The 27,081-nt window shown below is 39.1% G+C and overlaps 3 protein-coding genes across 3 annotated transcripts; all 3 read left to right on the plus strand.

Moving 5' to 3' along the window:
* Positions 1–9,962: 9,962 nt before the first annotated feature.
* Positions 9,963–10,910, plus strand: LOC144237972 (olfactory receptor 51B5-like). The gene has a single exon (XM_077771689.1). It carries the CDS (start codon positions 9,963–9,965, stop codon positions 10,908–10,910), a length of 948 nt encoding a protein of 315 aa, XP_077627815.1.
* A 9,149-nt stretch (positions 10,911–20,059) lies between these two features.
* Positions 20,060–20,992, plus strand: LOC144237979 (olfactory receptor 51B2-like). The gene has a single exon (XM_077771697.1). The coding sequence runs from the start codon at positions 20,060–20,062 to the stop codon at positions 20,990–20,992; it is 933 nt and encodes a 310-aa protein (XP_077627823.1).
* Positions 20,993–25,871: 4,879 nt separating this feature from the next.
* On the plus strand, positions 25,872–26,807 carry LOC144237978 (olfactory receptor 51B2-like). Its single transcript, XM_077771695.1, is given in 1 exon segment — positions 25,872–26,807. A coding segment is annotated over 1 exon segment (936 nt).
* The last annotated feature ends 274 nt before the right edge of the window (positions 26,808–27,081 follow it).

Here is a 27,081-nt window from a genome sequence, read left to right on the forward strand (position 1 = left end):
TGTCAGCACAAAACCCAACATGGGGCTCGAACTCACAAAGTGTGAGATCATGCCATCTGAGACACCCAGGTGCCCTGAAATGGCCAGAATTTTAAGACCTCTTTTCACTTTGTCACCTAAGAAAGAAGGACATGACCATGGGCAGAATGTCACCCTGCAGCTGGGAGACCCTGGATTTTTTCAAATAGTTCATTGTTAGTATGTAGAAATGAAACTCATTTTTATATGTTGATTTTGTAACCTGAAATTTGATTGAATTTGCTTATTATTTCTACTAGATTTTTAATGGATTATTTAGAATTTTCTCTATATAGGATCACATTATCTGCAAACAGATAATTTTATTTTTTCTTTATAATTTGGGTGTCTTTTAAATATTTTTCTTGCCTAATTGCTCATGTGGAACCACTAAAGTTCCCAGGTAGCCAAAGCAATCTTGAGAAAGAAGCGTAAAACATGGAGAATCACACTTAATGATTTCAAACTTTGTTGCAAAGCTAGGGCAATCAAAATAGTTTTACTTGCATAGAAACAGACATATAGACCAACAGAACAGAATTGAGAGTTCAGAAACTCACACATATATGGCCTACTAATATTTGACAAGGAAGTCAAGAATATTCAGTGGGGAGAGTAGAAAGTCTCTTCAATAAATGGTGTTGGGAATACTTGATAATCACATGCAAAATAGAGAAATTTAATCCCCATCTTACACACTCACACAAAGTAACTCGAAATGAATTAAAGACTTATGTGAGACCTAAAAGCATAAAACTACTAAAAGAACACCGGGGAGAAAAGCTCCTTGACATTGGTTTCAGTGACAATATTTTGGATATGACAACAAAAGAGCAAGTAACAAAAGCAAAATTAAACAAGTGAGATGAGACCAGGGAACTAAAAACTTCGTATTGCAAAAGAAATAATCAACAGAATGAAAAGGCAAACTATAGAATGGGAGAAAATATCTGCAAACCATACATCTGATAAGGACTTAATATCCAAAATATTTTAGGAACTCATACAACTCAATAACAAAACAAAAGAAAACATAATAAAACAAAAACAACCAAACAGTTCAATTAATAAATGGACAGAAGACAGGGGGGATTCCGGCAAGATGGCAGAGAAGTAGGAAGCTCCGTACTTGCACTTGCGCCCATACCTCACACGGTAAAGATCTGAAGCCATCGGAAACCTTACGAAACCTGAGAGATTGGGAGAAAAAGGACGCAGAATCCACTGAGAAAGCCTTACTAACATGAGTGCAAACTGGGGAAGATAAAATCAGACCGGGATCGGAGACTCCAGGGTCGGAGGCGATCCCCCTCTGTGGGGAGTGAGAAGGGAAAAAGAGAGAGTCGGAACGAAACAGAAAAACCTCCGCTCGGGGAAAAACCTCTGCTCGGGTCATAGAACGACCATGTGCGCCAAATACCTGCACGCCAAGTCCCCTCGCTCCAACTGGTCCCGGCGGGGCTGAGCTCTCAGACTGCTTCTTTGTGCTTGCTCCTGGCGGGCTGGACTTCTAGAGTAGTAGCGCGCCTGCCGCCATTGTCCTCCCGGGGGGCTTGGGCCCCTGGAAGAGCCGCACGCGGACACCGGGAGTACGCGCTCCTGGCTGCCTGGAACTCTAGAGGGAAGTCAAAGAGCTAAAAACTGGGAGATTTGCCCGTGAGTTCTTGTTTCAGGTGACGAGACATAGAGGGACCTGGTTTTCCTCACTCCAGCGGGCTCCACGCACCCGGCAGGCAAGCCCCCGCCCATGCTCGCCAGCCCGAACCAGAGAAGGAAGCAGCAATTCTGACCCCACCCCGAGAGCCAGGCAGGGGGCCTGGAATTGCCCCGAGGGGGTTGCCTGGGAAGTTGTGTCTAAGGCAATTTCATCAGGGCGCGCCGACTGGGATTTGGAGACTGGGACTGGCCTGGGTTGAAGAGCTCAACAAACTTTGGCTGCACCCCCCGTACAGGGAGTTTACACGCCCAAAAAAGCAAAGTGCAGTGCTTGGTTCAAGAAGGGACTGGAGCACCGCCACTCTCCTCGCCACAACCTTCAAGGCAGAAATCCCGCCTGACACATTGGATCACACCACGCCCATCCCTGCTTGAGAGCTGCCCTCCTCCCTTTTTTTTCTTTCTTTTTTCTTCTTCTTTTTTTTTTTTCCCCCAGAACACTGACCTGATTAACTCTGGTCGCCGGCCTGCTTAAACAATAACAACAAGTCCATTCTGTAGATGAAAATTCTACACCTACCGATCTTTTCATCTCTTTCTCTCAGGAGTAATTAGACGATATAGTTTCTCTGGATAACCCCAGCATCCTTCTCTCACCTATCCAACCATATTCCACCCTTTAGCTCTTTGAAAAAAGCTTCTTATGCCTTCTGCCTGTTCATTCTATTTCCAATTTTGCCTCATCCCCGCCCTGTCTTCTCTCTCTATCTCTATGCTCTTCAACCAGCACTTTATATGCTTTAAGCCGTTCTTTGTCCATTGGTTTTCTTATTTTTTCCTTTTCTTTTCTCCTTTTTGACCCTTTTGTGTATTTTATNTGCTTAAACAATAACAACAAGTCCATTCTGTAGATGAAAATTCTACACCTACCGATCTTTTCATCTCTTTCTCTCAGGAGTAATTAGACGATATAGTTTCTCTGGATAACCCCAGCATCCTTCTCTCACCTATCCAACCATATTCCACCCTTTAGCTCTTTGAAAAAAGCTTCTTATGCCTTCTGCCTGTTCATTCTATTTCCAATTTTGCCTCATCCCCGCCCTGTCTTCTCTCTCTATCTCTATGCTCTTCAACCAGCACTTTATATGCTTTAAGCCGTTCTTTGTCCATTGGTTTTCTTATTTTTTCCTTTTCTTTTCTCCTTTTTGACCCTTTTGTGTATTTTATACTCTCTATTATTCGCCCTCCCTTCTCTGTCCTTTCTCTTAACTTTTTCATTTTCCCTCTCGGTTTGCATGTTAGTTGAATTAGTCTGTGCTTTTGTGTGCTCCTGCTCCCTGTGTGTTTGTCTGTCTGTTTTCTTCTCCAGGGCTACCTCAAGAAACAAGCCAGAGTACACAAGGTGGAGAGTCCCAAATATCACTCCGAGTAGGAAAATAAAATAACCAAGGTCCCAACAAGAGAAACCAAGAGATACCATTCAAAAAACACTCTCTGAAAGGATAGGCCCTGGACAGTCCAAGAGTCTTCTTGGATACAGCAGCGCTTATAGGTGCAGAGAGGATAACAAGTCTTTAAAACTAACAAGAGCCAGAAAGGTAACTAAAATGATGAAACGAAAGAGCTCTCCTCCAAAGAAACTCCAAGAAGAAATGGCAGCTAATGAACTACTCAAAACAGATATAATAAATGGACAGAAGACCTATATAGACATTTTTCCAAAGAAGACATATCAGTGGCCAATAGATACATGGAAATATGCCCAACATCCCTAATCATCTGGGCAATGCAAATGAAATCCACAATGAGATATCACTCTACACCTGTTAGAATGGCTTTTATCAGGAAGACAGGAGATAACAAATGTTGGTGAGGATGTGGAGAAAAGGGAATCCTTGTGTGTTGTTGGAAATGTAAATTGGTACAACCACTATGGAAAACACAATGGAGGTTACTAAAAAAATTAAAAATAAATCTACCATATTCTCTAGCAATTAACTTCTTGGTAATAGCTGAAGGAAATGAAATCACTATCTCAAGAGATATCTATACCTCTAAGTTCATTGTAACATTATATGCAGTAACCAAAAAATATATACAACCTAAGTGATCAACAGATGAATGGATAAAGAAAAAATATATATCAGGTTTTCTTTCTTCTTTTAATTAGTTAATTTTTTTGAAAGAGAGAGCATGAGTAGGGGAGGAGCAGTGATAGAGAGGGAGAGAGAGAGAATCCAAAGCAAGTTCCGTACTGTTGGTATAGAGCCTGATGTGAAGCTAGAACCCACAAACCGTGAGAACATGATCTGAGCTGAAGTCAAGAGTCAGTCTCTTAACCAACTGAGCCACCCAAGTACCTTTATATTAGGTTTTATTTCTTTATATGTATATATACATATATGTATATACATATACATATAGTGTAATATATTTAGTCATTAAAAGATGAAGATTGCAACATGGATAAATTTTGAGGGCGTTCTGCTAAGTGAAATTAAGATAAAGTCAATTAGAGAAAGAAAAATATTGAATGATTTCACTTATATGTGGAATCTAAAAAAATCAAACTCAGAAAAAGAGCAAAATGGTGGTTCACAGCGGATGGGAGTTGGGGGTAATGGGCTGATGTTGATCACAAGGTACTAACTTGTAGTTTTAAGATGAATAAATTCTGGGATCAGTAGCATAGTGACTATCATTAACAATACTGTATTATGTACTTGAAAGTTGCTGAGAGAGTAAATCTTAAATGTTCCCATCTCACACACACACACGTGCTAATTACGTGAGGTGAGGGAGGTGTTTATTAACATTATTGTGTTAATCATTTTACAATATATATGCATATAATTCATCACATCGTACATCTTAAAATGTACACAATGTTGTTATGTTAGTTATGCCTTCATAAAGCTGGGTAAATTTTTTAAAAATAAAGACTAAAAGAAATTTTAAAAATCATTTGACTATATATATGCCAGTCCATTTCTGTCTTTCCTGTTCTGTTCCATATTTCTATATAGCTGCCCTCCATCAATACCATTACCACCTTGATTACAAGAGCTATATAATAGGCCTTAACATTGAATAGATTTATTTTTACCATTTTATTATTTTTCAAAATTGTTTGAGCTATTTAAATCTCTTGCCTCCCATATATATTTTAGAATAACCCTGTTTATGTCTCTAAAAAACAAAATTTGCTGTGATTGGCAAGAATTGTACTAAACCTATGTCAATTTCAGGAAAATTGACCGGTTTACCATATTGAGTTTTCTGATCCATGAAGTATATCTCTCCATTCACACAGGTCTTCTTTGATATTGTTGATTGGAACATTGTAACTTTTAGCATCCAGTCCTGTAAAATTTTTATTAAGTTTATACCTAAATATACATTCAGTATTAAAAAGCTTATGTAATTGTCCATGTTGACATTTCTGGCGTCCTGGTTTTCTAGAGCTGCAATAACCAAGTGTACCAAGAATGCATGGCTTAGACAACAAAAATTTTTTGTCTCATAGTTCTGGAAGCTCGATGTCCTGGATCAAAGTAGTGTCAGGGTTGGTTTCTTTTGAGGCCTCTCTCTTGCCTCGTAGATGGCGATCTTCTCCCCGTGTCTTCACACGGCTTTCCCTCTGTGCACCCTGGTCTCTCTCTCCATGCCCAAATTTCCTCTTCCTATAAGGACACTAGTCATATTGCAGGGCCCACTCTAACGGTCTCATTTTGACTTAATAACCTCCCTAAAGGCATAGCTCCAAATGCAGTCACAGTCTGAGGTCCTGAGAGTTAGGGCTTCAACATAGGAATATTTTCAAGTTGGCACAGTTCAGCCTATCACAGTTAGTAACCAGCTGATGATTCTAAGAGTAGGCATTTGCATCTCAGAGTTGCCTTAAACATTGCTTTAATCCTAACAAAGCATGGTAGAAACCCAAACAGATCTTCAGGGACAGGAAATTTGTTCAAGAGTACTATATGTTTCCTTTCCTCTAAAACCAGTTAACAGGCAAGATGGTTCCTGCCACGGTCAAAGGAGAAACCACAGCTATTATTATCCATGGATGAGGTGTGCCCTGTGTTCTAAGTATGTTCATGTCATTTCCAGAAAAACCAAAATTCTGGCAATGTGAAGCCAATAAAGGAAAAATGAGGACTGAAGATTCATGTGAGTTGCTGGAGGAGGCTGACTATTTTTTTATATATTCACTCCAGTCCATCTAACTTTCCATTCTCAAGCTAGTTTTGAGATAAACCAAGCAGAAAATATAATTAGAATTCAAAAGACTTAGGCTAATAAGATGCATTAAGTTTTCTCCTGAGAGCAACTGAGAGAGATTTGACCTTGGAAGTACATGTGGAGGATAAATGTTCTCCCTTAAGTGATAACAAGGTCTGCTGGGGGCACAGAGACTAGCAGTCTGGTTTCTCACCAATAAAGCTGCCATGTGAGACTCTATTAATCTCTTACCTGATTTGGAGAAGATGCTTTAAGACCTTGGGGAGATGAATTAAATGTTCCTTCTCCTTCACAGGAGGGGTTAAGATAGAGAAAATATTTTTTAAAATCTGCAATTGGCTGGAAAAGGAAAAACTCTGGGGATTTTTTTTCATCAATAACCTCACTGACTGCACCTCTTAACGGACTTTGAGAAGGAGCCATATGAACTGAGTCCTCAGACAGGACCAAGACCCCTGCTCTTTATCCCTAACATCCAAGCAGTGGAGCATGTGAGTATGGGCAGACGCCCAGCATATATTGGTAAAGGGTATTAGGGCATTCCTCTACAGATTTATCTTGAGAGAAAACAGGAGGAAGAAGAAGGGAAGGATCTTTATAGCTCACGGCTCTTGATAAGTGCACAGATCTCAGTCTGAAGTTGGTAGCACTTGGAAAGAGATCCGGGCATGAGTACCTCACACCTGCCATGCTCCATGGTATGAATATTACTGACCCTCTCACATGTTTGCTGTCCTTTCTAGGGGATGAACACAGAGACACCTCTAATCCCACACAATATTGAAATGAGACAGAGAAGGATTATAGCTTTAAATGGTAGAAGATTGCCTGAATTTAGTCAACTATAGATTCTTCTTCTTAGTGATATTCCAAATCTTTAGAACCTCTTTCCTTCTCTATGGTCTTTCCTTAGCTTTTGATTCATTCCTCAATGTCCTTCTCAGAAGCCAAGAGAAGCTCCTAGCTGAAGACATGTGAATTTCTCATAGAACCAAGTACAAGATAGATCTGAATGGAATTCTTGGAAATAGAGAAGAAGAAACTGAGCTGAAGGTTACTGACACAATAGAATGGTTCTCCTCCATTTTGAGAAGCTTTCTCTACTGTACTTTATATTACTGTGTTACATATTCTTTTAGAAGAATTCTTCACTAAATTGTCTTAGGACATTGAGTTAAGATCATTGCTTCAGAGCCAGAAAAGTAAGGGGAATGAGACTGTATTTAGAACACATAAGAAGAGGAACACTTATGGGGGATTATCTTTGTATCCTGTGATTGAAGAATAAACAATACGCATCATATTTTTGATAAACTCTAAATTTATGTATCTTGATCCTGAAGACAGAGTATGGAGAATGAGAAACGATTCTGCCAATATTCTATTACTTAGTGCCAGGCCAAAAGGGCTGAATCAATGTCTCATGCCCACTTGTCTGGCACCTCTTAGCTGCTAGAAGCTTGCAGTTCGATCTCATTTATTCAGGTACAAGGTAAGAGCATGGTTTTCTTTGAGAATATCTTAAGGGTGGTGGCTTCCACTGGAAAGATAACTTCAAAGAAGCATATATGAATGAGAATATCTTTGTAATTTAGGAAAAAAACCCAGCTTGAATAAACTGTTCTGGTATGTAACAAGAAAAAAAAAATGGACATCCATTTGCTCCAGTTCAACCATATTGGCTGATAACTCTTGATTTCCTTGTGAGTAAATATATGTCTTTCAGACTTACTCTGTTGAGTAAGTGACTTCACCATCCTTTCATTTGCTCAAGCCATAAGTCAACACACAGAAAGAAATGAGCCAACCTCATCTTTCCTCCTCATTCTTATTTCCAATATAACAGCAAATCTTGGTACTACCTGAAAAACGTATCTTTCTCTGTTAAAATTTTCTTTGTTTCCACTGCCCTTCTAGTCATAATCACCATCCTCAGCTTGGATTATTTTGAAAGCTTTCTGACTACTATCCTTTCTTTGATCTTGTTTGATTATCCATTCCTCACAAAGCAGTCCAACTGATCATTTAAAAATGCATATTTCAGCATTTCACTAGGCTCTCTTCCACTGTGATTTTTACATTGTTCAATGTGTTTTCATCACATTTGTAGTAAAATAGAGCTCCAGTATTATCGATAAGGCCCTATATTATCTATAAGGCCCTTGACCACTGCCTGCGTCTCTGCAAGCACCTTTTGTTTCTCAGTTTGCTTGCCATGCTCCAGACATGCTGATTTTCCCTTCTAAATGGAAGAGCCTTCCTCCAGATCTTCATATGGCCAGCTCTCATTATTATTCAGGTCTTAGCTCAAATGTCACCTCCTCGGAGATGCTGCCCCAGATCATCCAAATTACTAAACTGTATGCAATACCATCTCAATCAATCTCTATTAAATAGTGCTATTTAATTTTAAAATTGCACTTATATTTATCTAAATACTTCTTATTTATTTTCTAACTTAATTTATGGCTTATAAAATCAATGACTTTGTCTTATTATCATTAAAACATTTTTTTCTTAATGTTTATTTATTTTTGAGACAGAGACAGAGCATGAGTGCTGGAGGGACAGAGAGAGAGGGAGACACAGAATCCGAAACAGGCTCCAGGCTCTGAGCTATCAGTACAGAACCTGATGTGGGGCTCAAACCCATGAACCATGAGATCATGACCTGAGCCAAAATTGGGCGCTCAGCCGATTGAGCCACACAGGCTCCCCTGTCTTTTTAGCATTTATTCCCAGTACTTGATATGTCATCTCTATCACATAGTGGATGCTCAAAAAATATTGTGTGAATTAATGTATATATGTATAACTGTATACATGTATGTGTATGCATGTGTATGTGTGCATGCATATACAGGTATATATACATGTGTGTATACATGTATTTACATATAATTGATGTATGTATGTAACATGTATCTATATACACAACATGTTAGGTAGTTCCCTATGTGTTGAAAAAGGCAAATAAAAGTTTCTATATTCAAGTAGTCCATAATCTAGTGGCAGAAGAGATATTGAAACCTTTTTAAGAGACATAACTTTTCTTTCCACTAACAGGCAATCCTGTGAAGCAGCAATAGGGCTCTCCTTTATTGTGGGTAGGACAGGTTCAGAAGCTCCCAGCTGGTTACAGAAGAAAGGAGATCAAGAAGATGGAATTTTAATTCAAATGGAGAACTTGAAAGGGGAGAAGTCTGGTTCTAGGGAGTTACTATAGTGGATCTACAGAAAAATAATGGGGAAAGAGAAAGAAATTACATGGAAATAAGATCATTTTTGTTTTTCAAACAGAAGGATAAAGTCAATGATGAGCCATATCCTTGGCTTGCCTAAGCATTCTTCCAGCCCCAGGGCCTGTACTTATCTAACCTCCAATTACTTGAGACTATTGTAGTGAGTATGGAAAAGTTATGCAGTGTCCAGAGGGAGGCTAATTAACATATCATATTTGTCTTTTCAACACAGATGCATGAAATAGGGAGGCTCAGCACCTCTTCCTCATATCTGTCTGCTCCTTAGCAACAGTGGTAGTGATGCAGCTTTTCTTTCCATGCCTTTTTCCCTCTTACACCCCTGGGACTTCTGTTGAGAATTCAAAGAGGTCATACATATGCAGGATAATATGAGTTAGGAATCACCATGAAGGCAATTATAGTTAGATCAAGGTTGGGTTCCTCGAAATCCTTCAAGTATGGGTTCTTCTGTGAAGTCTGCATAGTTGATATAGATGGTTACTAAATGTAGTTATCTAATAAAAATTTCCTGGGGAGCCTGTTAAAATGCAGATGACCATATGAAACACCAAGGATTTAATTAAGTAGGTACGGGATGGTCCCAGGAATATGCAATTAAGAACACAGAAGATACAAGTTGTTTTGAGAATATGTTTTGAGAAACAATGGCTTATATTGATGTCATTTTTACCTTTAAGAGAGAATTCTGAGACGACATAGTTGGAGTAATACTTTGAAGGTGGAGCTGTATTTCTCCGGTAATAACAGAGAAAAAAGGACATCTCTTTGGATAAACCCAACATGAAGCCAAATGGCAATTCCAGTTCCTTCTTGCTGACTGGTTTTCCAGGCTTGGAGGCAGCTCACCGCTGGATTTCCACACCCTTCTTTTTCATCTACTTCTCTGTCCTTTTAGGCAACAGCACTCTCCTCCTTCTCATTAAGGAAGATCACAATCTTCATGAGCCTATGTACTATTTCCTGGCCATGCTAGCAGCCACAGACTTAGGGCTGACCTTGACCACGATGCCTACGGTGCTCCGAGTCCTCTGGTTGGATCACAGGGAGATTGGAAAAGTAGCCTGTTTTTCTCAAGCCTACTTTATACACTCACTTGCCTTCGTAGAGTCTGGAGTTTTGCTTGCTATGGCTTATGATCGTTTTATTGCCATTCACAACCCCCTTAGATATACCTCTATACTCACTAATAATCAAGTGCTGAAAATTGGGCTAGGGGTTCTGATGAGGGGGTTTGTATCTGTTATCCCTCCAATCTTGCCCCTTTATTTTTTTCCCTATTGCCATTCCCATGTCCTCTCCCATGCATTCTGCCTTCACCAGGATGTCATCAAACTGGCCTGTGCTGACACCACCTTCAATCGACTGTATCCAGTTGTGCTTGTAATCTTTATCTTTGTGCTGGATTCTTTGATCATCCTCATTTCCTATGTATTGATACTCAAGAGTGTCCTGAGAATTGCCTCCAAAGAAGAGAGGGCCAAGGCCCTCAACACGTGTGTCTCCCATATCTGCTGTGTTCTGGTTTTCTATGTCACAGTGATTGGATTGTCTTTGATTCATCGATTTGGGAAGCAGGTTCCACATATTGTCCACCTCACTATGAGCTATGTATATTTTCTCTTCCCTCCACTAATGAATCCCATAATCTATAGCGTCAAGACCAAGCAGATCCAGAGTGGTTTTCTTCGCCTTTTTAATAATCATCACCGTCCCTCACACAGAACATGAGAAACCTCAGTTTGGACAGTGAAGGAAAGAAATCTCATATCAAACATCCATGATAAAATCTCTTGGCAAAATAATTGTCAAAGTAGAGCTAAAAAAATTTCCTATATTATCTCTGTAAGCTCACAGTTTTGGTCTAATCTAGTTTGTGCAATTTTTTTTAAAGAACATTACTGTATACTGAATATCTATTTGCCAGTGAGTTTTTGGGATAATGATACTGGAGGTGTTTATAGTTGCATCTATAATGTATCTAAAAAATATTTCTTTAGGGTTAGAAAGGTGGCAGATAGGAATGGAGTTATAAGGATAAAAAATAATGAGTCGGTTTGCATGAAATAAAGTTTGATCTATTTATTCCAATCTAACTGCCATGAATTGCTCCACAGATATTCACAGAAACTGGAAACCTATATGTCTAGCTACTAATGCTCTGGAATTTTCCTGTAAAGAAGTATGAGTTCTTCCTCACTCAGTGCTGTAATCACTTATCATCCCAACTGTATCACTGATTCCTTCCCTCTCCATCAAATGATCATGCATTTGTCTCAAGAACTATAAGCTTGGGGCACCTGGGTGGCTCAGTTGGTTAAGTGTTCAACTTCAGCTCAGATCCTGACCTCACAGTTTGTGGGTTGGAGCCGCACGTCAAGCTATGCTGACAGCCCATAGCCTGAAGCCTGCCTTGATTTCTGTATCTCCCTCTTTCTCTGCTCCTCCTCCTCTTGTGCTCTGTCTCTCAGAAATAAATAAATACTAAAAAATTACAAAAAAAGAATTATAAGCTTTATTTATTTCCCAAGGTACTGCCTACTTGTGAAAAACTAGTTTATGATAAGAGGAATAATGGGTAAAAGGGAGGAAATAGACGGAGTCAGTATTCCCTTCCATCTTTGCCCTCATTCATATCCTACTATTCCACCTTCAGCCCTGCTGTTGGTACCATCTCCAGAACATCTACCAATGGCTAACTAGTCTGTCTGAGTGGAAGAAGTGGTTTTCCCTCCCTCCTTTTACTATGAACAAGGGTTGAGGAGTTGAAAGAATAGATTTTGGCTGGAACTGCTTCACCAAGATTATGGCCCCTGTTCCCCAAAAAGTAGACCACAGGCAAATACGAACTCTTTCCCTTCTAAAACTAAACTCCAGCTGGGACTATATCCTTGCTTATCTCCTCCCCATGCCTACTCTGTTTCTTTCTTGCTCCTTCTCTCCTGAGAATATTCATTAATAAATTGCATACATCTGAATACTTGACTTGGGTTTTGCTTACAGGGAGTCCAGTGCAAGAAAACCTACAACTCTCACCTCTTTCCTATTTCATCAAGAGATTTAGCTGTAAAAGGACTGAGCTTATAAAAAGAGAGCGCCTATATGTTTTACCCATTTTTTTAAAGAATTTTTTTTAATGTTTTATTTATTTCTAGGAGAGAGAGAGAGAGAGACAGCGTGAGCAGGGGAGGGTCAGAGAGAGAGGGAGTCACAGACTGAAACAGGCTCCAGGCTCTGAGCTGGCAGTCAGCACAGAGCCCGACACGGGGCTCGAACCCACGAACCGCGAGATCATGACCTAAGCGAAAGTCGGAAGCTTAGCCGACTAAGCCACCCAGGCGCCCCTACCCACTTTTTTAATCCTTGTCACTCCATGATATCCAAATAATACAGCTTGAATACTAAACTGTGTGTGTGAGAGAGATTATAAGTCAAATCTTATTTCCAGTCATCCATTTTCTCAAAATGCAGGAAAGGAAAGCTAAGGAATGGCAAGGAACCACGATTTGGTTGATGGTGTGGTCAATGACTTATGAAGTGATGGCCTTTGTTTAGGAAATTCATTTCTTATTTGTAAGTGATTGAGGAAACACATTTATTGAAAAGAGACTATAGAGTGAAAATAGAAAAGGGAAAACCAGTGAAGAGATTAAAGGAATACATCTTTTTATCTATACAAAAGAACTACACATGACTGCTGTCTACCCAGACATTTATTTCCTTTAAAAAGCACGTCATTTCCTTGAGTGTATGTTACTATCATCACAAAATTTAGAGTTTCTTGTACATCGCATGCAGGTGTATCTGTGGTAAAATGCGGGATACCAAAAACAACCTATTTGCAACATATATCCCAGGAAACACTGCGAATATGTTTTGTATCCATAAGCAAGCTTGACTTCAGAGTGGTCCATTGGACCAGTGCATCCACCCGTAACTAAGTCTGTATCAGGACAAATTGGTAAAGTCTCACATTTAGCTTATCATCATTGAATACTTACAAAAAAAAAAAAAGAACTTGTATGAAGTTACTATATGGAGGACTTCATGATAAATAAATTCACTAGTGCCTATTGAGAGGAATAATTAGCATGTAGTTACAGGAGATCTGAGGTTTATAAGAATATGTATTAGGAAAGAGCCTTTGCAAGTATCATCCTCTCTCTTCCAAACAATATTATAGGTATATAGCATAAGCTTTAATTGAAAGGAGAATCTACCACAAGGATATGAAATTTGAGTTAGGAAATGAAAGGCTAATCAGGCATTCCTTTGGATGAAAGACAAAAGCCAGTCTTAAAATGATCAGAAAGAGAGTTGGAAATATTAGAGATACATTGAAAAACCATAACATGATTGAAAAAGTCACCAGATTTTTCCTCTTTCAAATATAGAATGAGTTAATGACAGGTAAGAGGCATACAAATTTCATTGAGTTAATTAACAAATAATTACTAGATGCTTTCTCAGGACATGCAGACTTTTGTAGGCTAAGTGAAAGGAGATGTATTTAAAGATACTTATTTTGTTTTATATTTAATTAGATAGTCATATCCATTAGAAATGTTTCAAGGGCCCAGGGGTCTCTAAATCCAATTAAATAATGTCAATTTTTATTTTGTAGCTTAAATCCTCAGAAACTGTCATTGTTATGAATAAGCTCATAGGGAAAATTTCTTCTTGTAGGCAATTTAGAATTTTATGCCCCTATACTTCTTCAGCTTGTCACCAAGCTGACAGATGGAAGGAACAGTGAAGAAGCACCATAAAAATGAGTAAGATGAAATGGACCCTTCAGAGGAAAAATTGAAAAGATGGGATCTGCATAGATTTGTATGGAATGCTAAACGTTGACAGATAATAGAATTGAACCCCATAGAAAAAGGGAGGTTGGTGAAGTCAAAACAGGCTTGATCAGCAAATAGTAAAAAATTCCCAGGAAAAAGACCTCTTTTTGAATTTTTAGTGAAGGTATTGAGAATGCCTGAATGTTACCTTCATATATATCATAAATATTATGGGGTAGGAATAGGACTTAAACACTACGTGACACCAGAACTGAGATCCATTGCCAAGGAAGGCCAGAGGGACATATTTTAACTCAAAAAGTTAGATATTTTTACTAACGAGGCTGTCTCAATATCTTCAAAACACAAAGTCTCATGAAGATTGAGCTCTGTGACCCAAAAGAGACGGGCATTGACTGTATGGTCTTTGTCAGGAAACACTACATCAAAGAAAGGCTTCCATTACCTGAGATGGGAAGTCTTTCCAAATCAGAGATTATGCTATAGTGTGGTTCTATACTTCACGGGCAGTATTGCAGGGAATATGAAAGGAATGGATAAGGTTTGGAAAACACACGCATGGCAGAGCCATAAAGGCCACTTAAGGAAAAGGTGCCTCACCCACTTCCTCCTAGTGCACCCAAAGCAGCTCCAAACCTGGCTGCTTGGAGCGTTGGCTGATTAAGGGCTAACAGCTGCTCCTATTCTCATGTTGGAAGTTATCCTGACTGGGGTGTCTTGCAGCAAATGACCTTCCATCTGTTCTAGAGAAAGTGATGCTTCCAGGAATGGAGTTACACACACTGGATAAAAAGCTCTGTAGATGAGAGGGTAAATCTTCCTACTGATGAAACAATGAGAAAGCTGATGATCATGTTGATTGTCTTGGGTTCTCCTTATATTACCTCATTTTCAGTTCAAAATATGATTTTGCAAATCAAGTCACCCTTAAGTTTGCACTTAGCAAAGAATTTTCACAGAAAGGAAATTCAGATTCAAATCATTCTCGGAGGCCGACTCCTACTAATCATGACTTCTCAAATCCTGCTGACTTTAAGAAAGAGACTTATGGGCAGAAGAGAGTTTAGGAGGAACTAAACTGAATCTGAAATATCAGAAGCCACAGTGTGACCCATATAGTTAACCACATTGTACCCGTCCTCATTTTAATGTCTCACAGTTGGGCTAGACTCCAGGACAAATTTAGAAGACAAGGCTAAGGCAAGACAAGAGAGCTCATCAGATCCTTATCCATGCCAGAATGTAACTACAGCCCTTTCTACTCCAGTACAAATTATCAGAGGAAGTCAAGGATGGAATGAACACCTCTCCGTGTTCACTACTTCACTTCATTATTATTTATTATTATTACTATTCATTTTTATTTAGAGTAAAAATTTTTTAAAGTAAAATTCCTTATTACTTAAAGTAAAAGAAGATTTTTTCCTTGACTTGCATTCCAAAGGCAAGAACTATCATCTCTGGATAAGACTTACCAAGAGAAAGATAAAAAGCCTACTGTTGAAAAGAATTTATCAGTAACTTCACTTATTTGTGAAATGATATCACTTTAAGAATGCATGTGTGAAGGTCACCTGGGCGGCCCAATTGGTTAAGCATCTGACTTCCCACTCAGGTCATGATCTCACATTTCCTGAATTTGAGTCCCATATTGGGCTCTGTGCTGACAGCTTGGAGCCTGGAGCCTGCTTCAGATTCTGTGTCTCCCTCTCTCTCTCTGTCCCTCCCCTGTTCACTCTCTCTCTCTCTCTGCCTTTATCTCTTTCTCTCTCAAAAAAAAAATACTAAAAACAGAATTCATGTGTGAAATACTGATATAAGTCATCTCATTTGAAACCAAAGGAAGGTAATTGTCAGGGAATTATCAAACTTCATTTAAATTTCAAGAGATTACTTGCTCCTGGATTCAGGAATGACAAAGTCAAATGCAGTTTTGATGGTATCTTCTCTGTTCAGGTAAAGATCAGAAAGGACAAAGGTGATTTGACAGCATGATTTCCATCTGCTAGATGAAGCTATAATTCTGCTTTCTGTCTGTAGTAAAAATATGGGGTTACAGGACACAGCTCTGTGGGTCCTCCTCCTTCCCCAGAGGAGGCCAGGAGAAGATATCTCAGAAGCCTAATTATTCAGCAACCAAAGGGACCCTGGGGAAGCATTTTCCTATACAAATAACTTTACCAATTAATCTTATTAGCAGTCTTCAAAGGTAGCATTTGCATCAGGATCTACATCAAGACCACAATTATCTCTCCCCTTAATTCCTGGAGTCCCAGGTAAGGCTGTGGTGACCATGAGAGAATGGGGTGGAGATAACAGAGAAGAAAATAAAGATTGCTCTTCTTAGGCTATTCTTCCTTCATGTAGATGTTGCAAGATGGCCAACAGAGAACCGAGGAAAGCTGTGTGCATCCATGGATTGGGTCCAGTGTAACAGATTGCAACAGAAAAGTTCCCTAGAAAGAAAAACTCCCTAGAAAACATGGACTCTCAGAGATATGCAGTGCTTTTTGTTTGTTGTTTTGTCTTGTTTTATTTTGTTTTTAAATCATGTTGTGGGTATGAATAATCAAGAGATCAGGTTGCTACCTAGGCTTTTTGTTAGCCCAGAGCTATCAATAATATTTTTCTTACAACAGGAATATTCTTTGCACGAGGTGGGAAGAGGAAGAGACTGGTGTTGGGAGTACAGGTGCAGGGCAGGGCCATCATGACACATACAGGTTCAGACACATCTTTTCCTCCTCTTGGTGCTATTCTCTATGTTCAGTTTTCTTTCTCTCATATCTGCCCATGTTGCCTTTCTGTCCTCCCCTTCCTCTTTGTGCTCTTTGCCTTCAGTAATTTGACAAAGTCTCAATTACAGGATAAAACTCTGTGTGTGTGTTCTAACCTCTATGCCTACCTTAAGAGTTGTCATTCCTTTAAGACTTGGGATGGTCAGAGTAAGAGCTCCACTGGGGTAAGACACAGTCAGGACTGGTCAGGAATACACACCACTGAGAAAAAATTAGAGTTTGGAGGGCCTGAGGATGACCACATACGCAGGGTATCGGTGAGTTATTGGTCACTCTTCATTGGACATTTGTTTGATAAAGGCTGTGCTTTGATCAGTCAGCTTACACATTAGCCAATTATTATATCAATATGATGTAGTATTTGGAAGTCAGTGTCAATACATAGCTGAGTTTAACTGTCAGCTTACCAGCCCCTAGGTAGTCCACCACTATATTAAAAATAAGACTATTGAAATTTCATTAATGACCTGATAATCTATGTCAAAATCTATCATGGTTTCTAGGAAGACTGATGCATTCCCATGGCAGTCAATAAAGAAAGCAGTGCTAGCATTGGATTAAAAATACATCCTTGGGTGGCCAACAGACACATGAAACGATGCTCAGCATCCCTCTTCATCAGGGAAATACACATCAAAACCACACTGAGATACCACCTCACACCAGTCAGAGTGGCTAAAATGAGCAAATCAGAGAACTCTAGATGCTGGCGAGGATGTGGAGAAACGGGCACCCTCCTACACTGTTGGTGGGAATGTAAACTGGTACAGCCCCTCTGGAAAACAGTGTGGAGGTTCCTCAGGAAACTAACAATAGAACTCCCCTATGACCCAGCAATAGCACTGCTAGGAATTTACCCAAGGGATACAGAAATGCTGATGCATAGGAGCACATGTACCCCAATGTTCATAGCAGCACTCTCCACAATAGCTAAAACATGGAAAGAGCCTAAGTGTCCATCAATGGATGAATGGATCAAGAAGATGTGGTTTATCTATACCATGGAATACTACATGGCAATGAGAAAGAATGAAATCTGGCCATGTGTAGCAACATGGATGGACCTTGAGGGTGTTATGCTGAGCGAAATAAGTCAGGCAGAGAAGGACAAATATCATATGTTTGCACGTATAGGAGGATTAGGAGGAACTTAACGGAGGACCATGGGGGAGAAGAAGGAGGGAAATGGTGGGGGAAAGGGAGAGAGGCAAACCATGAGAGACTCTTGAATGCTGAGAAACAAACTGAGGACTGATGGATGTGGGGGGGAGCGGGAAGATGGGCATGGAGGAGGGCACTTGTGGGGATGAGCACTGGGTGTTATATGGAAACCAATTTGACAATAAACTTTTTGTAAAAAAAAACAAAAAAACAAAAAAACAAAAAAAACATCCTGGGGGTGGGGGGCTGGGTGGCTCAGTCAGTTGAGCATCTGACTTCAGGTCAGGTCATGATCTCACGGTTCATGGATTTGAGTCCCGCGACGGGCTCCGTGCTGACAGCTAGCTCAGAGGCTGTAGCCTGTTTCAGATTCTGTGTCTCCCTCTCTCTCACCCTCCCCTGCTCACACTGTCCCTCTCTCTCAGAAATAAGTAAAAAACATTAAAAAAATTTAAAAAGAGAAAATGCACCCATGTTTTAATGGGGATGAGTTCACTAGAGCCCTTAGGTCTGAGAGACAAGTAATATGATGTAAAAGACAAAACATTTTGCATTAAGTTTTGTACTGGAGCCTGGGTGATACAGAAGAGACATACAGGACTTAGCTGCAGGGAGAGAGCAAAGTGAGGAATAAGGTGTAAAGCCAAGAAAACTGTAACAGACATAAGGAGGAACCAGGAAGATGACAGAATGGAGATGACATCTAGCTGAATGTTACGTGCACATGCAAGAGAGGCAGAAATCACCAGATGTGCACAAACACGGCCAACTGAAACAAGCTGAACCATGTATACGAGTGAAAAAGTAATTGTGTAATGTAAGCCACTGAAGCTTTATAGGCATTTGTAATGGGGGAATTATTTTAGATTGTCTAATTGATGCAATACATAACTTGCATAAATTTTAAATATTAGTTTAATATTTAATGCTACTGTTTTCATTTTCTATTGCTGTGTAGTGAATTACCACAAACAGCTGGTTAACACAAGACTTGTTTATAATACCACAGACCACAGGTCAGAGTCTGGTAGGCTTGACTGTGTCTCTGTTAAGGTGTCCTGAGGCTATAATCAAGGCAATGGCTGGGTGGGGTCTTGTATGAAAGTACTAGGGAAGAATCCACTTCTAACTAATTCATATTGTTGGCAGAATGTATTTCCTTATGGCAGTAAGTCTATGTCCCTAATTTTTTGCAGGCTGTCAGCTGGGACCCTATCTCTGCTCCTAGAGGCTGCCTGAATTCCTTCTTATGTGGTCACCCGCATCTTCCAACTAGCAACTATCTGTCCTGTTCTTCTCAAACTTCCAATACTTGGATTCTCATTCCACCACTAGTCTGTGAAAAATCCTTGCTTTTAAGGACATGACTAGATTAGGTCCATCCTGTCTCTTCATGGCTTAATAGCTTATTTCATTTTAGTGAGCTAATATGATTACCTCAGGTTGGAATTGAAAAAAAACTTACTTCTAAGTTTCCATCTGTTGTCTTCAGCACCAAATGCAATGCTTCCTTGAAGCAAAAAGTTTAGTAATATAACAGTCCCATGGGGTTAGGAGATATGTAGACAAGCTTCAGGCACCCCTCTCAGGGGTTTCCTGAGTGTGTTTGTCCTGTGGGATTGCATAATATACTTATCCACACAAAGTATTATACTGTGAGCTACAATGCAAGTATATATGGTATCATCCAAAGGAGCTTATTTTTGTCACATGACCATAAGGTTTGTGTCCTTAATGCCAAGTCAAGTTCCTCATTTATGTAGGTATCACCAGTTCCTCTCTGTAGAATCAGTGGACACATAATATGAATGGCGGATCCAAAATGAAAGGATTGACTTCTTTTGTACAATGTAAAATATGTTCACCATAGAGAGGAGAATAAACTACATGACCGAATTAGAGATGGACAAAGATACAGATATAGATGGACTATATTTTAGAGATGGTGGATTAAACACAATGTGGTATTAAAATTACTTTTAACTTGTTTCCTTTTTATCCTGTTTAATGTGGCTACTAGAAAATTTTAAATCACATATATGGCTCGAAGTATATTTTCACTGGACAGTGTTGGTCTAGAGAGAGCTTCTTTGTTTCTTCTCAGGGATCCACCATGTGGTCTAACATCAGCGCTGCCCCCTTTCTACTGACCGGGTTCCCAGGTCTGGAGATATTTCATCCTTGGATTTCCATCTCCTTCTTTGTCGTTTATGTCTCCATACTGCTCGGCAATGGCACGCTCCTCTTTCTTATCAGAGAAGACCACACTCTCCACCAGCCGATGTACTACTTTTTGGCTCTATTGGCAGCCACGGACCTTGGAGTGACTTTGACAACGATGCCCACCGTGCTGGGTGTTCTGTGGTTTGATCACAGGGCAATCAGCCAAGGAGCCTGCTACTTTCAGGCCTATCTAATCCATTCACTCTCTATTGTGGAGTCTGGAGTCTTGCTTGTCATGGCCTATGATCGTTTTATTGCTATCTGCAGTCCTCTGAGATACACCTCCATTCTCACCAATGCTAAGGTGGTGAAGATAGGGTTGGGAGTTCTAATGAGGGGATTTATACTTATTGTGCCCATAATCATCACCCTCTCTGGGTTCCCCTACTGCCGATCCCATGTTCTCTCTCATGCTTTCTGCCTACACCAGGATGTGATCAAACTGGCCTGTGCTGACATCACCTTCAATAGGCTCTATCCTATAGTCCTGGTCTCCTTAACTGGTTTCTTGGACTCTGTGCTTATCCTTATCTCTTACATTCTGATCCTTAATACTGTCATGGGAATTGCCTCAGGTAAGGAGCAGGCTAAGGCTCTAAATACTTGTGTCTCCCATATTAGCTGTGTTCTGGTGTTTTATGTCACTGTTACTGGGCTGACACTCATTCATCGATTTGGGAAATATGTGCCACATGTAGTTCATATTATCATGAGCTATATTTACTTCCTCTTCCCTCCATTTATGAATCCAATAATCTATAGTATCAAGACCAAGCAGATAAGGAATGGTATCAATCGCCTTCTCTCTTTCCATAGAATTTGATTCTGATCTATTTGCCTTGGAGCTTCTCCCCTCTGTGGGATGGGTATCTTGGGAACAGGGACTATACAAAGCCATTGTGGCTCACAGTCAAAAGGACTGGGATTCCTGTCATTTAAATGACACAGACACATTAATCTGATTCTTCACCCCTTGCCCCCATCATACTCCCAGGGACATTGACCTTAGTCCTGGTGCTCTGTTTGGTACATTGGTTTGCTGTATCCTGTCATTTTGTAGTTTGTCAGAATTACTTGTCTTCATGTTTACCTGAGGTCAGTGATATTTGAAATGGCTACAGAGTCTATACAATGAAGAGGGAATGAGATACTTTGAAAGAGTTCCCTGGCACCTTGTGGAAAACAGGTAAAAATTTCTTGTATGCTTGAGAGTGCATCAGAGATGACAGAGGCTCTTAGAAAACCCTAACAATACTGCATGGCACTAGGGTGGATTGGAAGTAAATGATAAAAAGATACTCAGACCAAGAGAGGTCACCAAAACAACCCAAGGCCAAACAAGCACTTGGACTTGAGCAGATGCCAGCATAGCTAGATGCCCACCAGGAATTAATGAGAAGGCTCTGAGTAGATAATATATGGAATTTTTGAACTTATGGGCTGAGGACCTCAAACCATTACAATAAAATAAAGCTCCATTTCTTGCACACCTGAGGTTTTGTTCTGTGAATGCACTCCAGAACCTCAACATACACTTAATGAAGCATTCTAATTTGTATGCAGGGGAAATATTTTGTCTTTTTTTATTTTTATTTTATTTTTTTGCTGGATTAGGGGGACGGTAGTGAAATAAACTATTTTCAGGAAATATTATAATTATACAGACTTGAAGCACATATGATATTTAAGGAAAGCTCTCCTAGGGCTTCCCCTGCATTTTATTCCACGCAGGGGTGAACATGATGAGAATCTGCAACATCAGCAATATAGGAAGGGAAGCTATATTTTATTAGTTCACCATGAAGTAAAGAGGGCTAGGGAGATGTACATTCAACAAAATCATAGAAAATTACGTTGGCAAATAAAATGCTAATATATTCAATCAATAAGTAGTCCATGACTTTTTTTTTTTTTTTTAACTGGAGAAGGAATTGTCAGGATCTCAGGAGTAATTTCCTGTAACCCACAGATTATCTTGTCAAGGAATTTATATATTCTCCATTGAAAATGGTTATTTATAAAATAACCTTTGAAAAATCATTGACTTGGAGACACTTTCAGTCACTTAAGCGTCCAACTCTTGATTTTGGCTCAGGTCATGATTTTTTGGTTGTGGGATGGAGCCCTGCCTTGGGATTCTCTCTCCCTTTCTCTCTGCCCCTTCCCTGTGTGTGCTCTATAAATAAATAAATAAATAAACTTAAAAAAAGAAAATCCTTGATTTAGATCTTCTATTATCATTTGTTCTTATTCTTAATTTACTTAGCTTTCTCCTTATTTTAATTAGGTTTTTCCCATTAATCCTATGAGAGAGAAAAGAATAACAGATCAGTTGATCTGTGTAGTCTAAGTGGTGTAAAAATTAAAATTTAAAGAAAATAAAACAATTTAAGCAGAAGTGAAAAGATACATTTAAAAAAATCAAGGCAACAGTGACATGCGTAAGTCTAACATCACAGGCATCCCTAATAGAGTGATACCTAGAAATGAATTCAAATAAAAACAATGAAATAGACAAGGTAATTTCATATTTATACACTATTTAAAACAGATCTAACAAGCATGATCTTTATTTTTATCATCTATCTAAGCAAAAACATCTTAAAAATTTAATATTTCATAAAAATCTAGTTACCAATCCATTTTACTTCACCTTCTTCTTATGTATAAGATTATATTCTAACTTTTACAATATATACTTTGTTCTCAAACTTGCCCAGGTAAAATGTATGGAGTAAATCTAGAGGTAAGGAACATACTATTAAATTTTAAAAAGCTAAAAGTGTTATCATGTTATCTTTGAATATAGTAAATTTACTTGCATCAATTTATTCTTTGGAAGAATGGAAAATTTGTTAAAATTTTATGATCTTGAATGAGTCTTGTAATCCCTGAGCCTCATTATCTGTTAGTTAAGAATAAGAAATTGCATGCTATTGGCACTCATATGTCCTATTAATTGTGTTAGTATTATCTTAGTATTAGTAATTAAATATATTGGTTTGCCAAAGCCAAACATTTGAAAGTTTTGACCTGTCAACACTAAAATAGGAGGGAAGAACAATTCGGCAAATAGGAAATCATTACATATATAATGATTCTTTCATATGATGAAATACATAGCTAATAAGAATAATAATTATGTTTTAAATACCTTTGGAAATGATGATGCTCCTTCAAACTTCTCCCTTGTTTACTCTCAGTGTGATTTTCCCCTGGGATGACACAGGACACTGACACTTTTATTTCTGATTTCTTCTTGTCTTCATTTGCCTTAACAACCTATATGGTTTTATTTTCAGTTCTTTGGAGGCTCTTATATTGCTATTCTTTGTGTTTTTTTGTTTGTTTGTTTGGGTTTATTTTATTTTATTTATTTAATTTATTTTTTTAATGTTTATTTTTGAGAGATTGAGTGAGACAGAGTATGAGTAGGGGAGGGGCAGAGAGAGAGGGAGACACAGAATTCGAAACAGGTTCCAGACTATGAGCTGTCTGCACAGAGCCAGACATAGGGTTCCAGCCCACAAACCCCAAGATCGTGAACTAAGCCAAAGTCAGACGCTCAACCGATTGAGCCAACCAGGTATCTCCCTATTCTTTCTAAGTCACAGAATCTCTCTTCCAACCACTTCTATTCAACTCTACTGATAACACCCCATAACATCCATACCAACACAGTTTATCACATGAATTACCATAGCTTGATTCTTCTTATGTGTTCTACCTCTTTTCCAATGTGCTCCTCATAACTTTAACCAATGATTAGCTGATTGTAAGCATGGCTCCATCACTTATTTCATACTCATGCCATTTGGGTAATGTCAAAACTCCTTACATGAATTGTAGGACCCTATGTGATCAAAACCTGCTACCACAGATTCATTTTGTGTTAAGCTTCCTTTTATGAATTGTTTTAGAGTTGCTATAATCCTTACTATAAATTTAGTATAAACATTTTTTTGGCTTAAATTAATCATACTTTTTCTTGGCCATGACTAGTGTTGATTTGGGTTTTTTTCTCTGTATGGAATTCGTGTCCTATCTTACAAAAAATACTATATTCCATACTCTTCTATTATTCAATTCTCAGCTTAAATAGCACTTTTAGGAACTTTCCCCAGATCCCTAAGATAATCTTCTATGTGCTCTCCCTAACACGGTGACATTGATACAGTAATAATAGTGTTTTGTAAATTTGTGGCAAATATGTTCTTTCTTGTCCCTGCTAGTTTTTTAAGTTCTGTTATTGAAAAGAAAATGTCCATCACTTTGACCCTATCACAAAATGAGCAATGATTAAGGAAGTATTTTAAAAACACAATATAAGACATCTTTCATTCACCTTGCTGTTTACAAATCTTTTGAGGTTCCTGTGAGTCAGAACCAATTTCTCCAAAGAGACAAAAAGGAGAAAAATACAATTGGAATTCACAAATTCTAGGAATCACAAAGGCACATATGACTCCTTTCACCTTTGAGATAGACAATCAGAGGACATGCATACATGCTGATGCTGAGGATGTTGGGGTCCCATAACCAAGTCTTGGCATCCCTGCAAGGGCGATATTTGAGTTTCCAGTTTTCCTAACACACCCTTGGGGAAATGCATGGAAGGCCTGAAGGGGGACACCAGTTGAATGGCCCAGTTACTAACAGAAAAAGAAGAAAGGGAAAAGGAAAAATCAAAGAATCTCCCAAGGGGTTAGAAGGTGGAACTCTGGGGAAATGATTTCTATAAACATAAACCCTTTAACCTGACCTCTTCACAAGTTTTTTGAGAAGGCAGTCTGGAGTAAGTCCTCAAATCGGACAGAAAGAAGTAACCATTCCATCAATTAGACTGTGTAGTGGGTGAGTGCCAGGAACAGAAATATGGAATGAATTCTTGCCCTTCTGAAGTTAGATGCAGTCCAGAGAAGATAGAATTTGCAGGGGATTTCATCAAGGACATATCCCACCTGGGGTGAGCAACAAAATAGCAGAGACTCACTTTGGACAAATGTATCACAGCAGGTTTGAAGTTTTTAATGGGGGACCCACGGACGGGCTGCAGGAAAGTGAATGTGTTTAGACTAAGTGTGACATCGTCTGCTCTTGGCCATTTTTTTCCAACAAGGGCTTCTGGCTTTCGTAAGGATTCCATAGAATGCTGAATTCCAATTTCAAAACAGAACAAAGCTTTCTAATGACAAAAAATGTCTCTATCATAATCGCAAATATAAAATTAAATCAGGTTTAAATATATCAAGTGTATCAATGTATTTACAATCAAACAAAAAGGCAATGCAACTAAGCAACACGATATCTATGTATACCCATGGATATCCATGTATACCTTCTGCTGTTTCTTCCTTTATTTTTTTTTTAACCTTTCTTGTTTCAAACATTTCCTAGCATATGGTGTGGCCTAATGTTTTAAACATTATTTTTAATCGAGAAAATTTTAAGCATTAGGCTACTATTATATATAACTTACAAAAAGACTAGGTTCTTCATCTTTTGTATAGCCTAGAGTCTCTAGTGCTCCGCTAAAAGAAAATTATGGCAAAAACATACATATACCAATTAATTATCCCAAATGCAAAGATTGTGATCGAGGCTGCTGTAATGTATTGTCATTAGGGGGTAGTGCAAACTAAAAAATCTGGAATTCTGGGTTCATAGTGTCCATAAATTTGCTCACTAACTGTGGACATACTATGTGGTTCAATATTAGTGCTGCCCCCTTTTTGCTGACTGGCTTCCCAGGTCTGGAAACTGCTCATTGCTGGATCTCCATCCCCTTCTTTGCTGTCTACATCTCTGTGCTTCTTGGCAATGGCACTCTCCTCTACCTCATCAAGGATGACCACAGCCTCCATGAGCCCATGTACTATTTCCTTGCCATGCTGGCAGGCACAGATCTGATGGTGACATTGACCACAATGCCAACTGTAATGGGTGTCTTATGGATGAATCACCGGGAGATGAGTCATGGAGCCTGCTTCCTGCAGGCCTACTTCATTCACTCCCTTTCCATTGTGGAATCGGGTGTCTTGCTTGCCATGGCCTATGACCGATTCATCGCCATCCGCACCCCTCTGAGGTATAATTCCATTCTTACCAATTCCCGGGTGATGAAGGTAGGACTGGGGGTACTAATGAGGGGCTTTTTATCCCTTGTGCCCCCAATTGTGCTCCTCTATTGGTTCCCATATTGCCGTTCCCATGTTCTTTCCCATGCCTTTTGCCTCCACCAAGATGTCATGAAACTCGCCTGTGCTGACATCACATTTAATCGTGTTTATCCAGTTATTCTGGTTGCTTTGACTTTCTTCCTAGATGCTCTGATTATCCTCTTCTCCTATATTTTAATCCTGAAGACAGTTATGGGCATCGCCTCTGGAGAAGAGTGAGCTAAGGCCCTTAACACCTGTGTCTCCCATATTAGCTGTGTTCTGGTCTTTTATATTACTGTGATTGGCCTGACTTTCATCCACAGGTTCGGGAAACATGCACCACATGCGGCCCACATTACCATGAGTTACATCTACTTTCTCTTTCCTCCATTCATGAACCCCATTATATATAGCATCAAGACCAAGCAAATTCAGAGAAGCATCGTTTGTCTATTTTCTGTGCATAGTAGAGCTTGAGATTTTATTTCAGAATCTTGGAAACTCCAGGATTCCTAGACTTTTCATAATTGGAAGGGACCTGAGTTTTATACCTAATCTTCTTTTATCAGTGTTAGATAAGATTTTAATTATTACATAAAGCTATAAGCTAAGTTGAGCAGTAATGCAATGAATATATATATATAGAGAGAGAGTAATTAATGTACATGTAGATCTATCATCTATCTATCTATCTATCTATCTATGTATACGTATATAGAATTCATTCCATATTTCTGTTCCTGGCACTCAC

The sequence above is a fragment of the Crocuta crocuta genome, unplaced genomic scaffold (genome assembly GCF_008692635.1).
Source record: "Crocuta crocuta isolate KB4526 unplaced genomic scaffold, BGI_CrCroc_1.0 scaffold1439, whole genome shotgun sequence".
Classification (NCBI taxonomy): domain Eukaryota; kingdom Metazoa; phylum Chordata; class Mammalia; order Carnivora; family Hyaenidae; genus Crocuta; species Crocuta crocuta.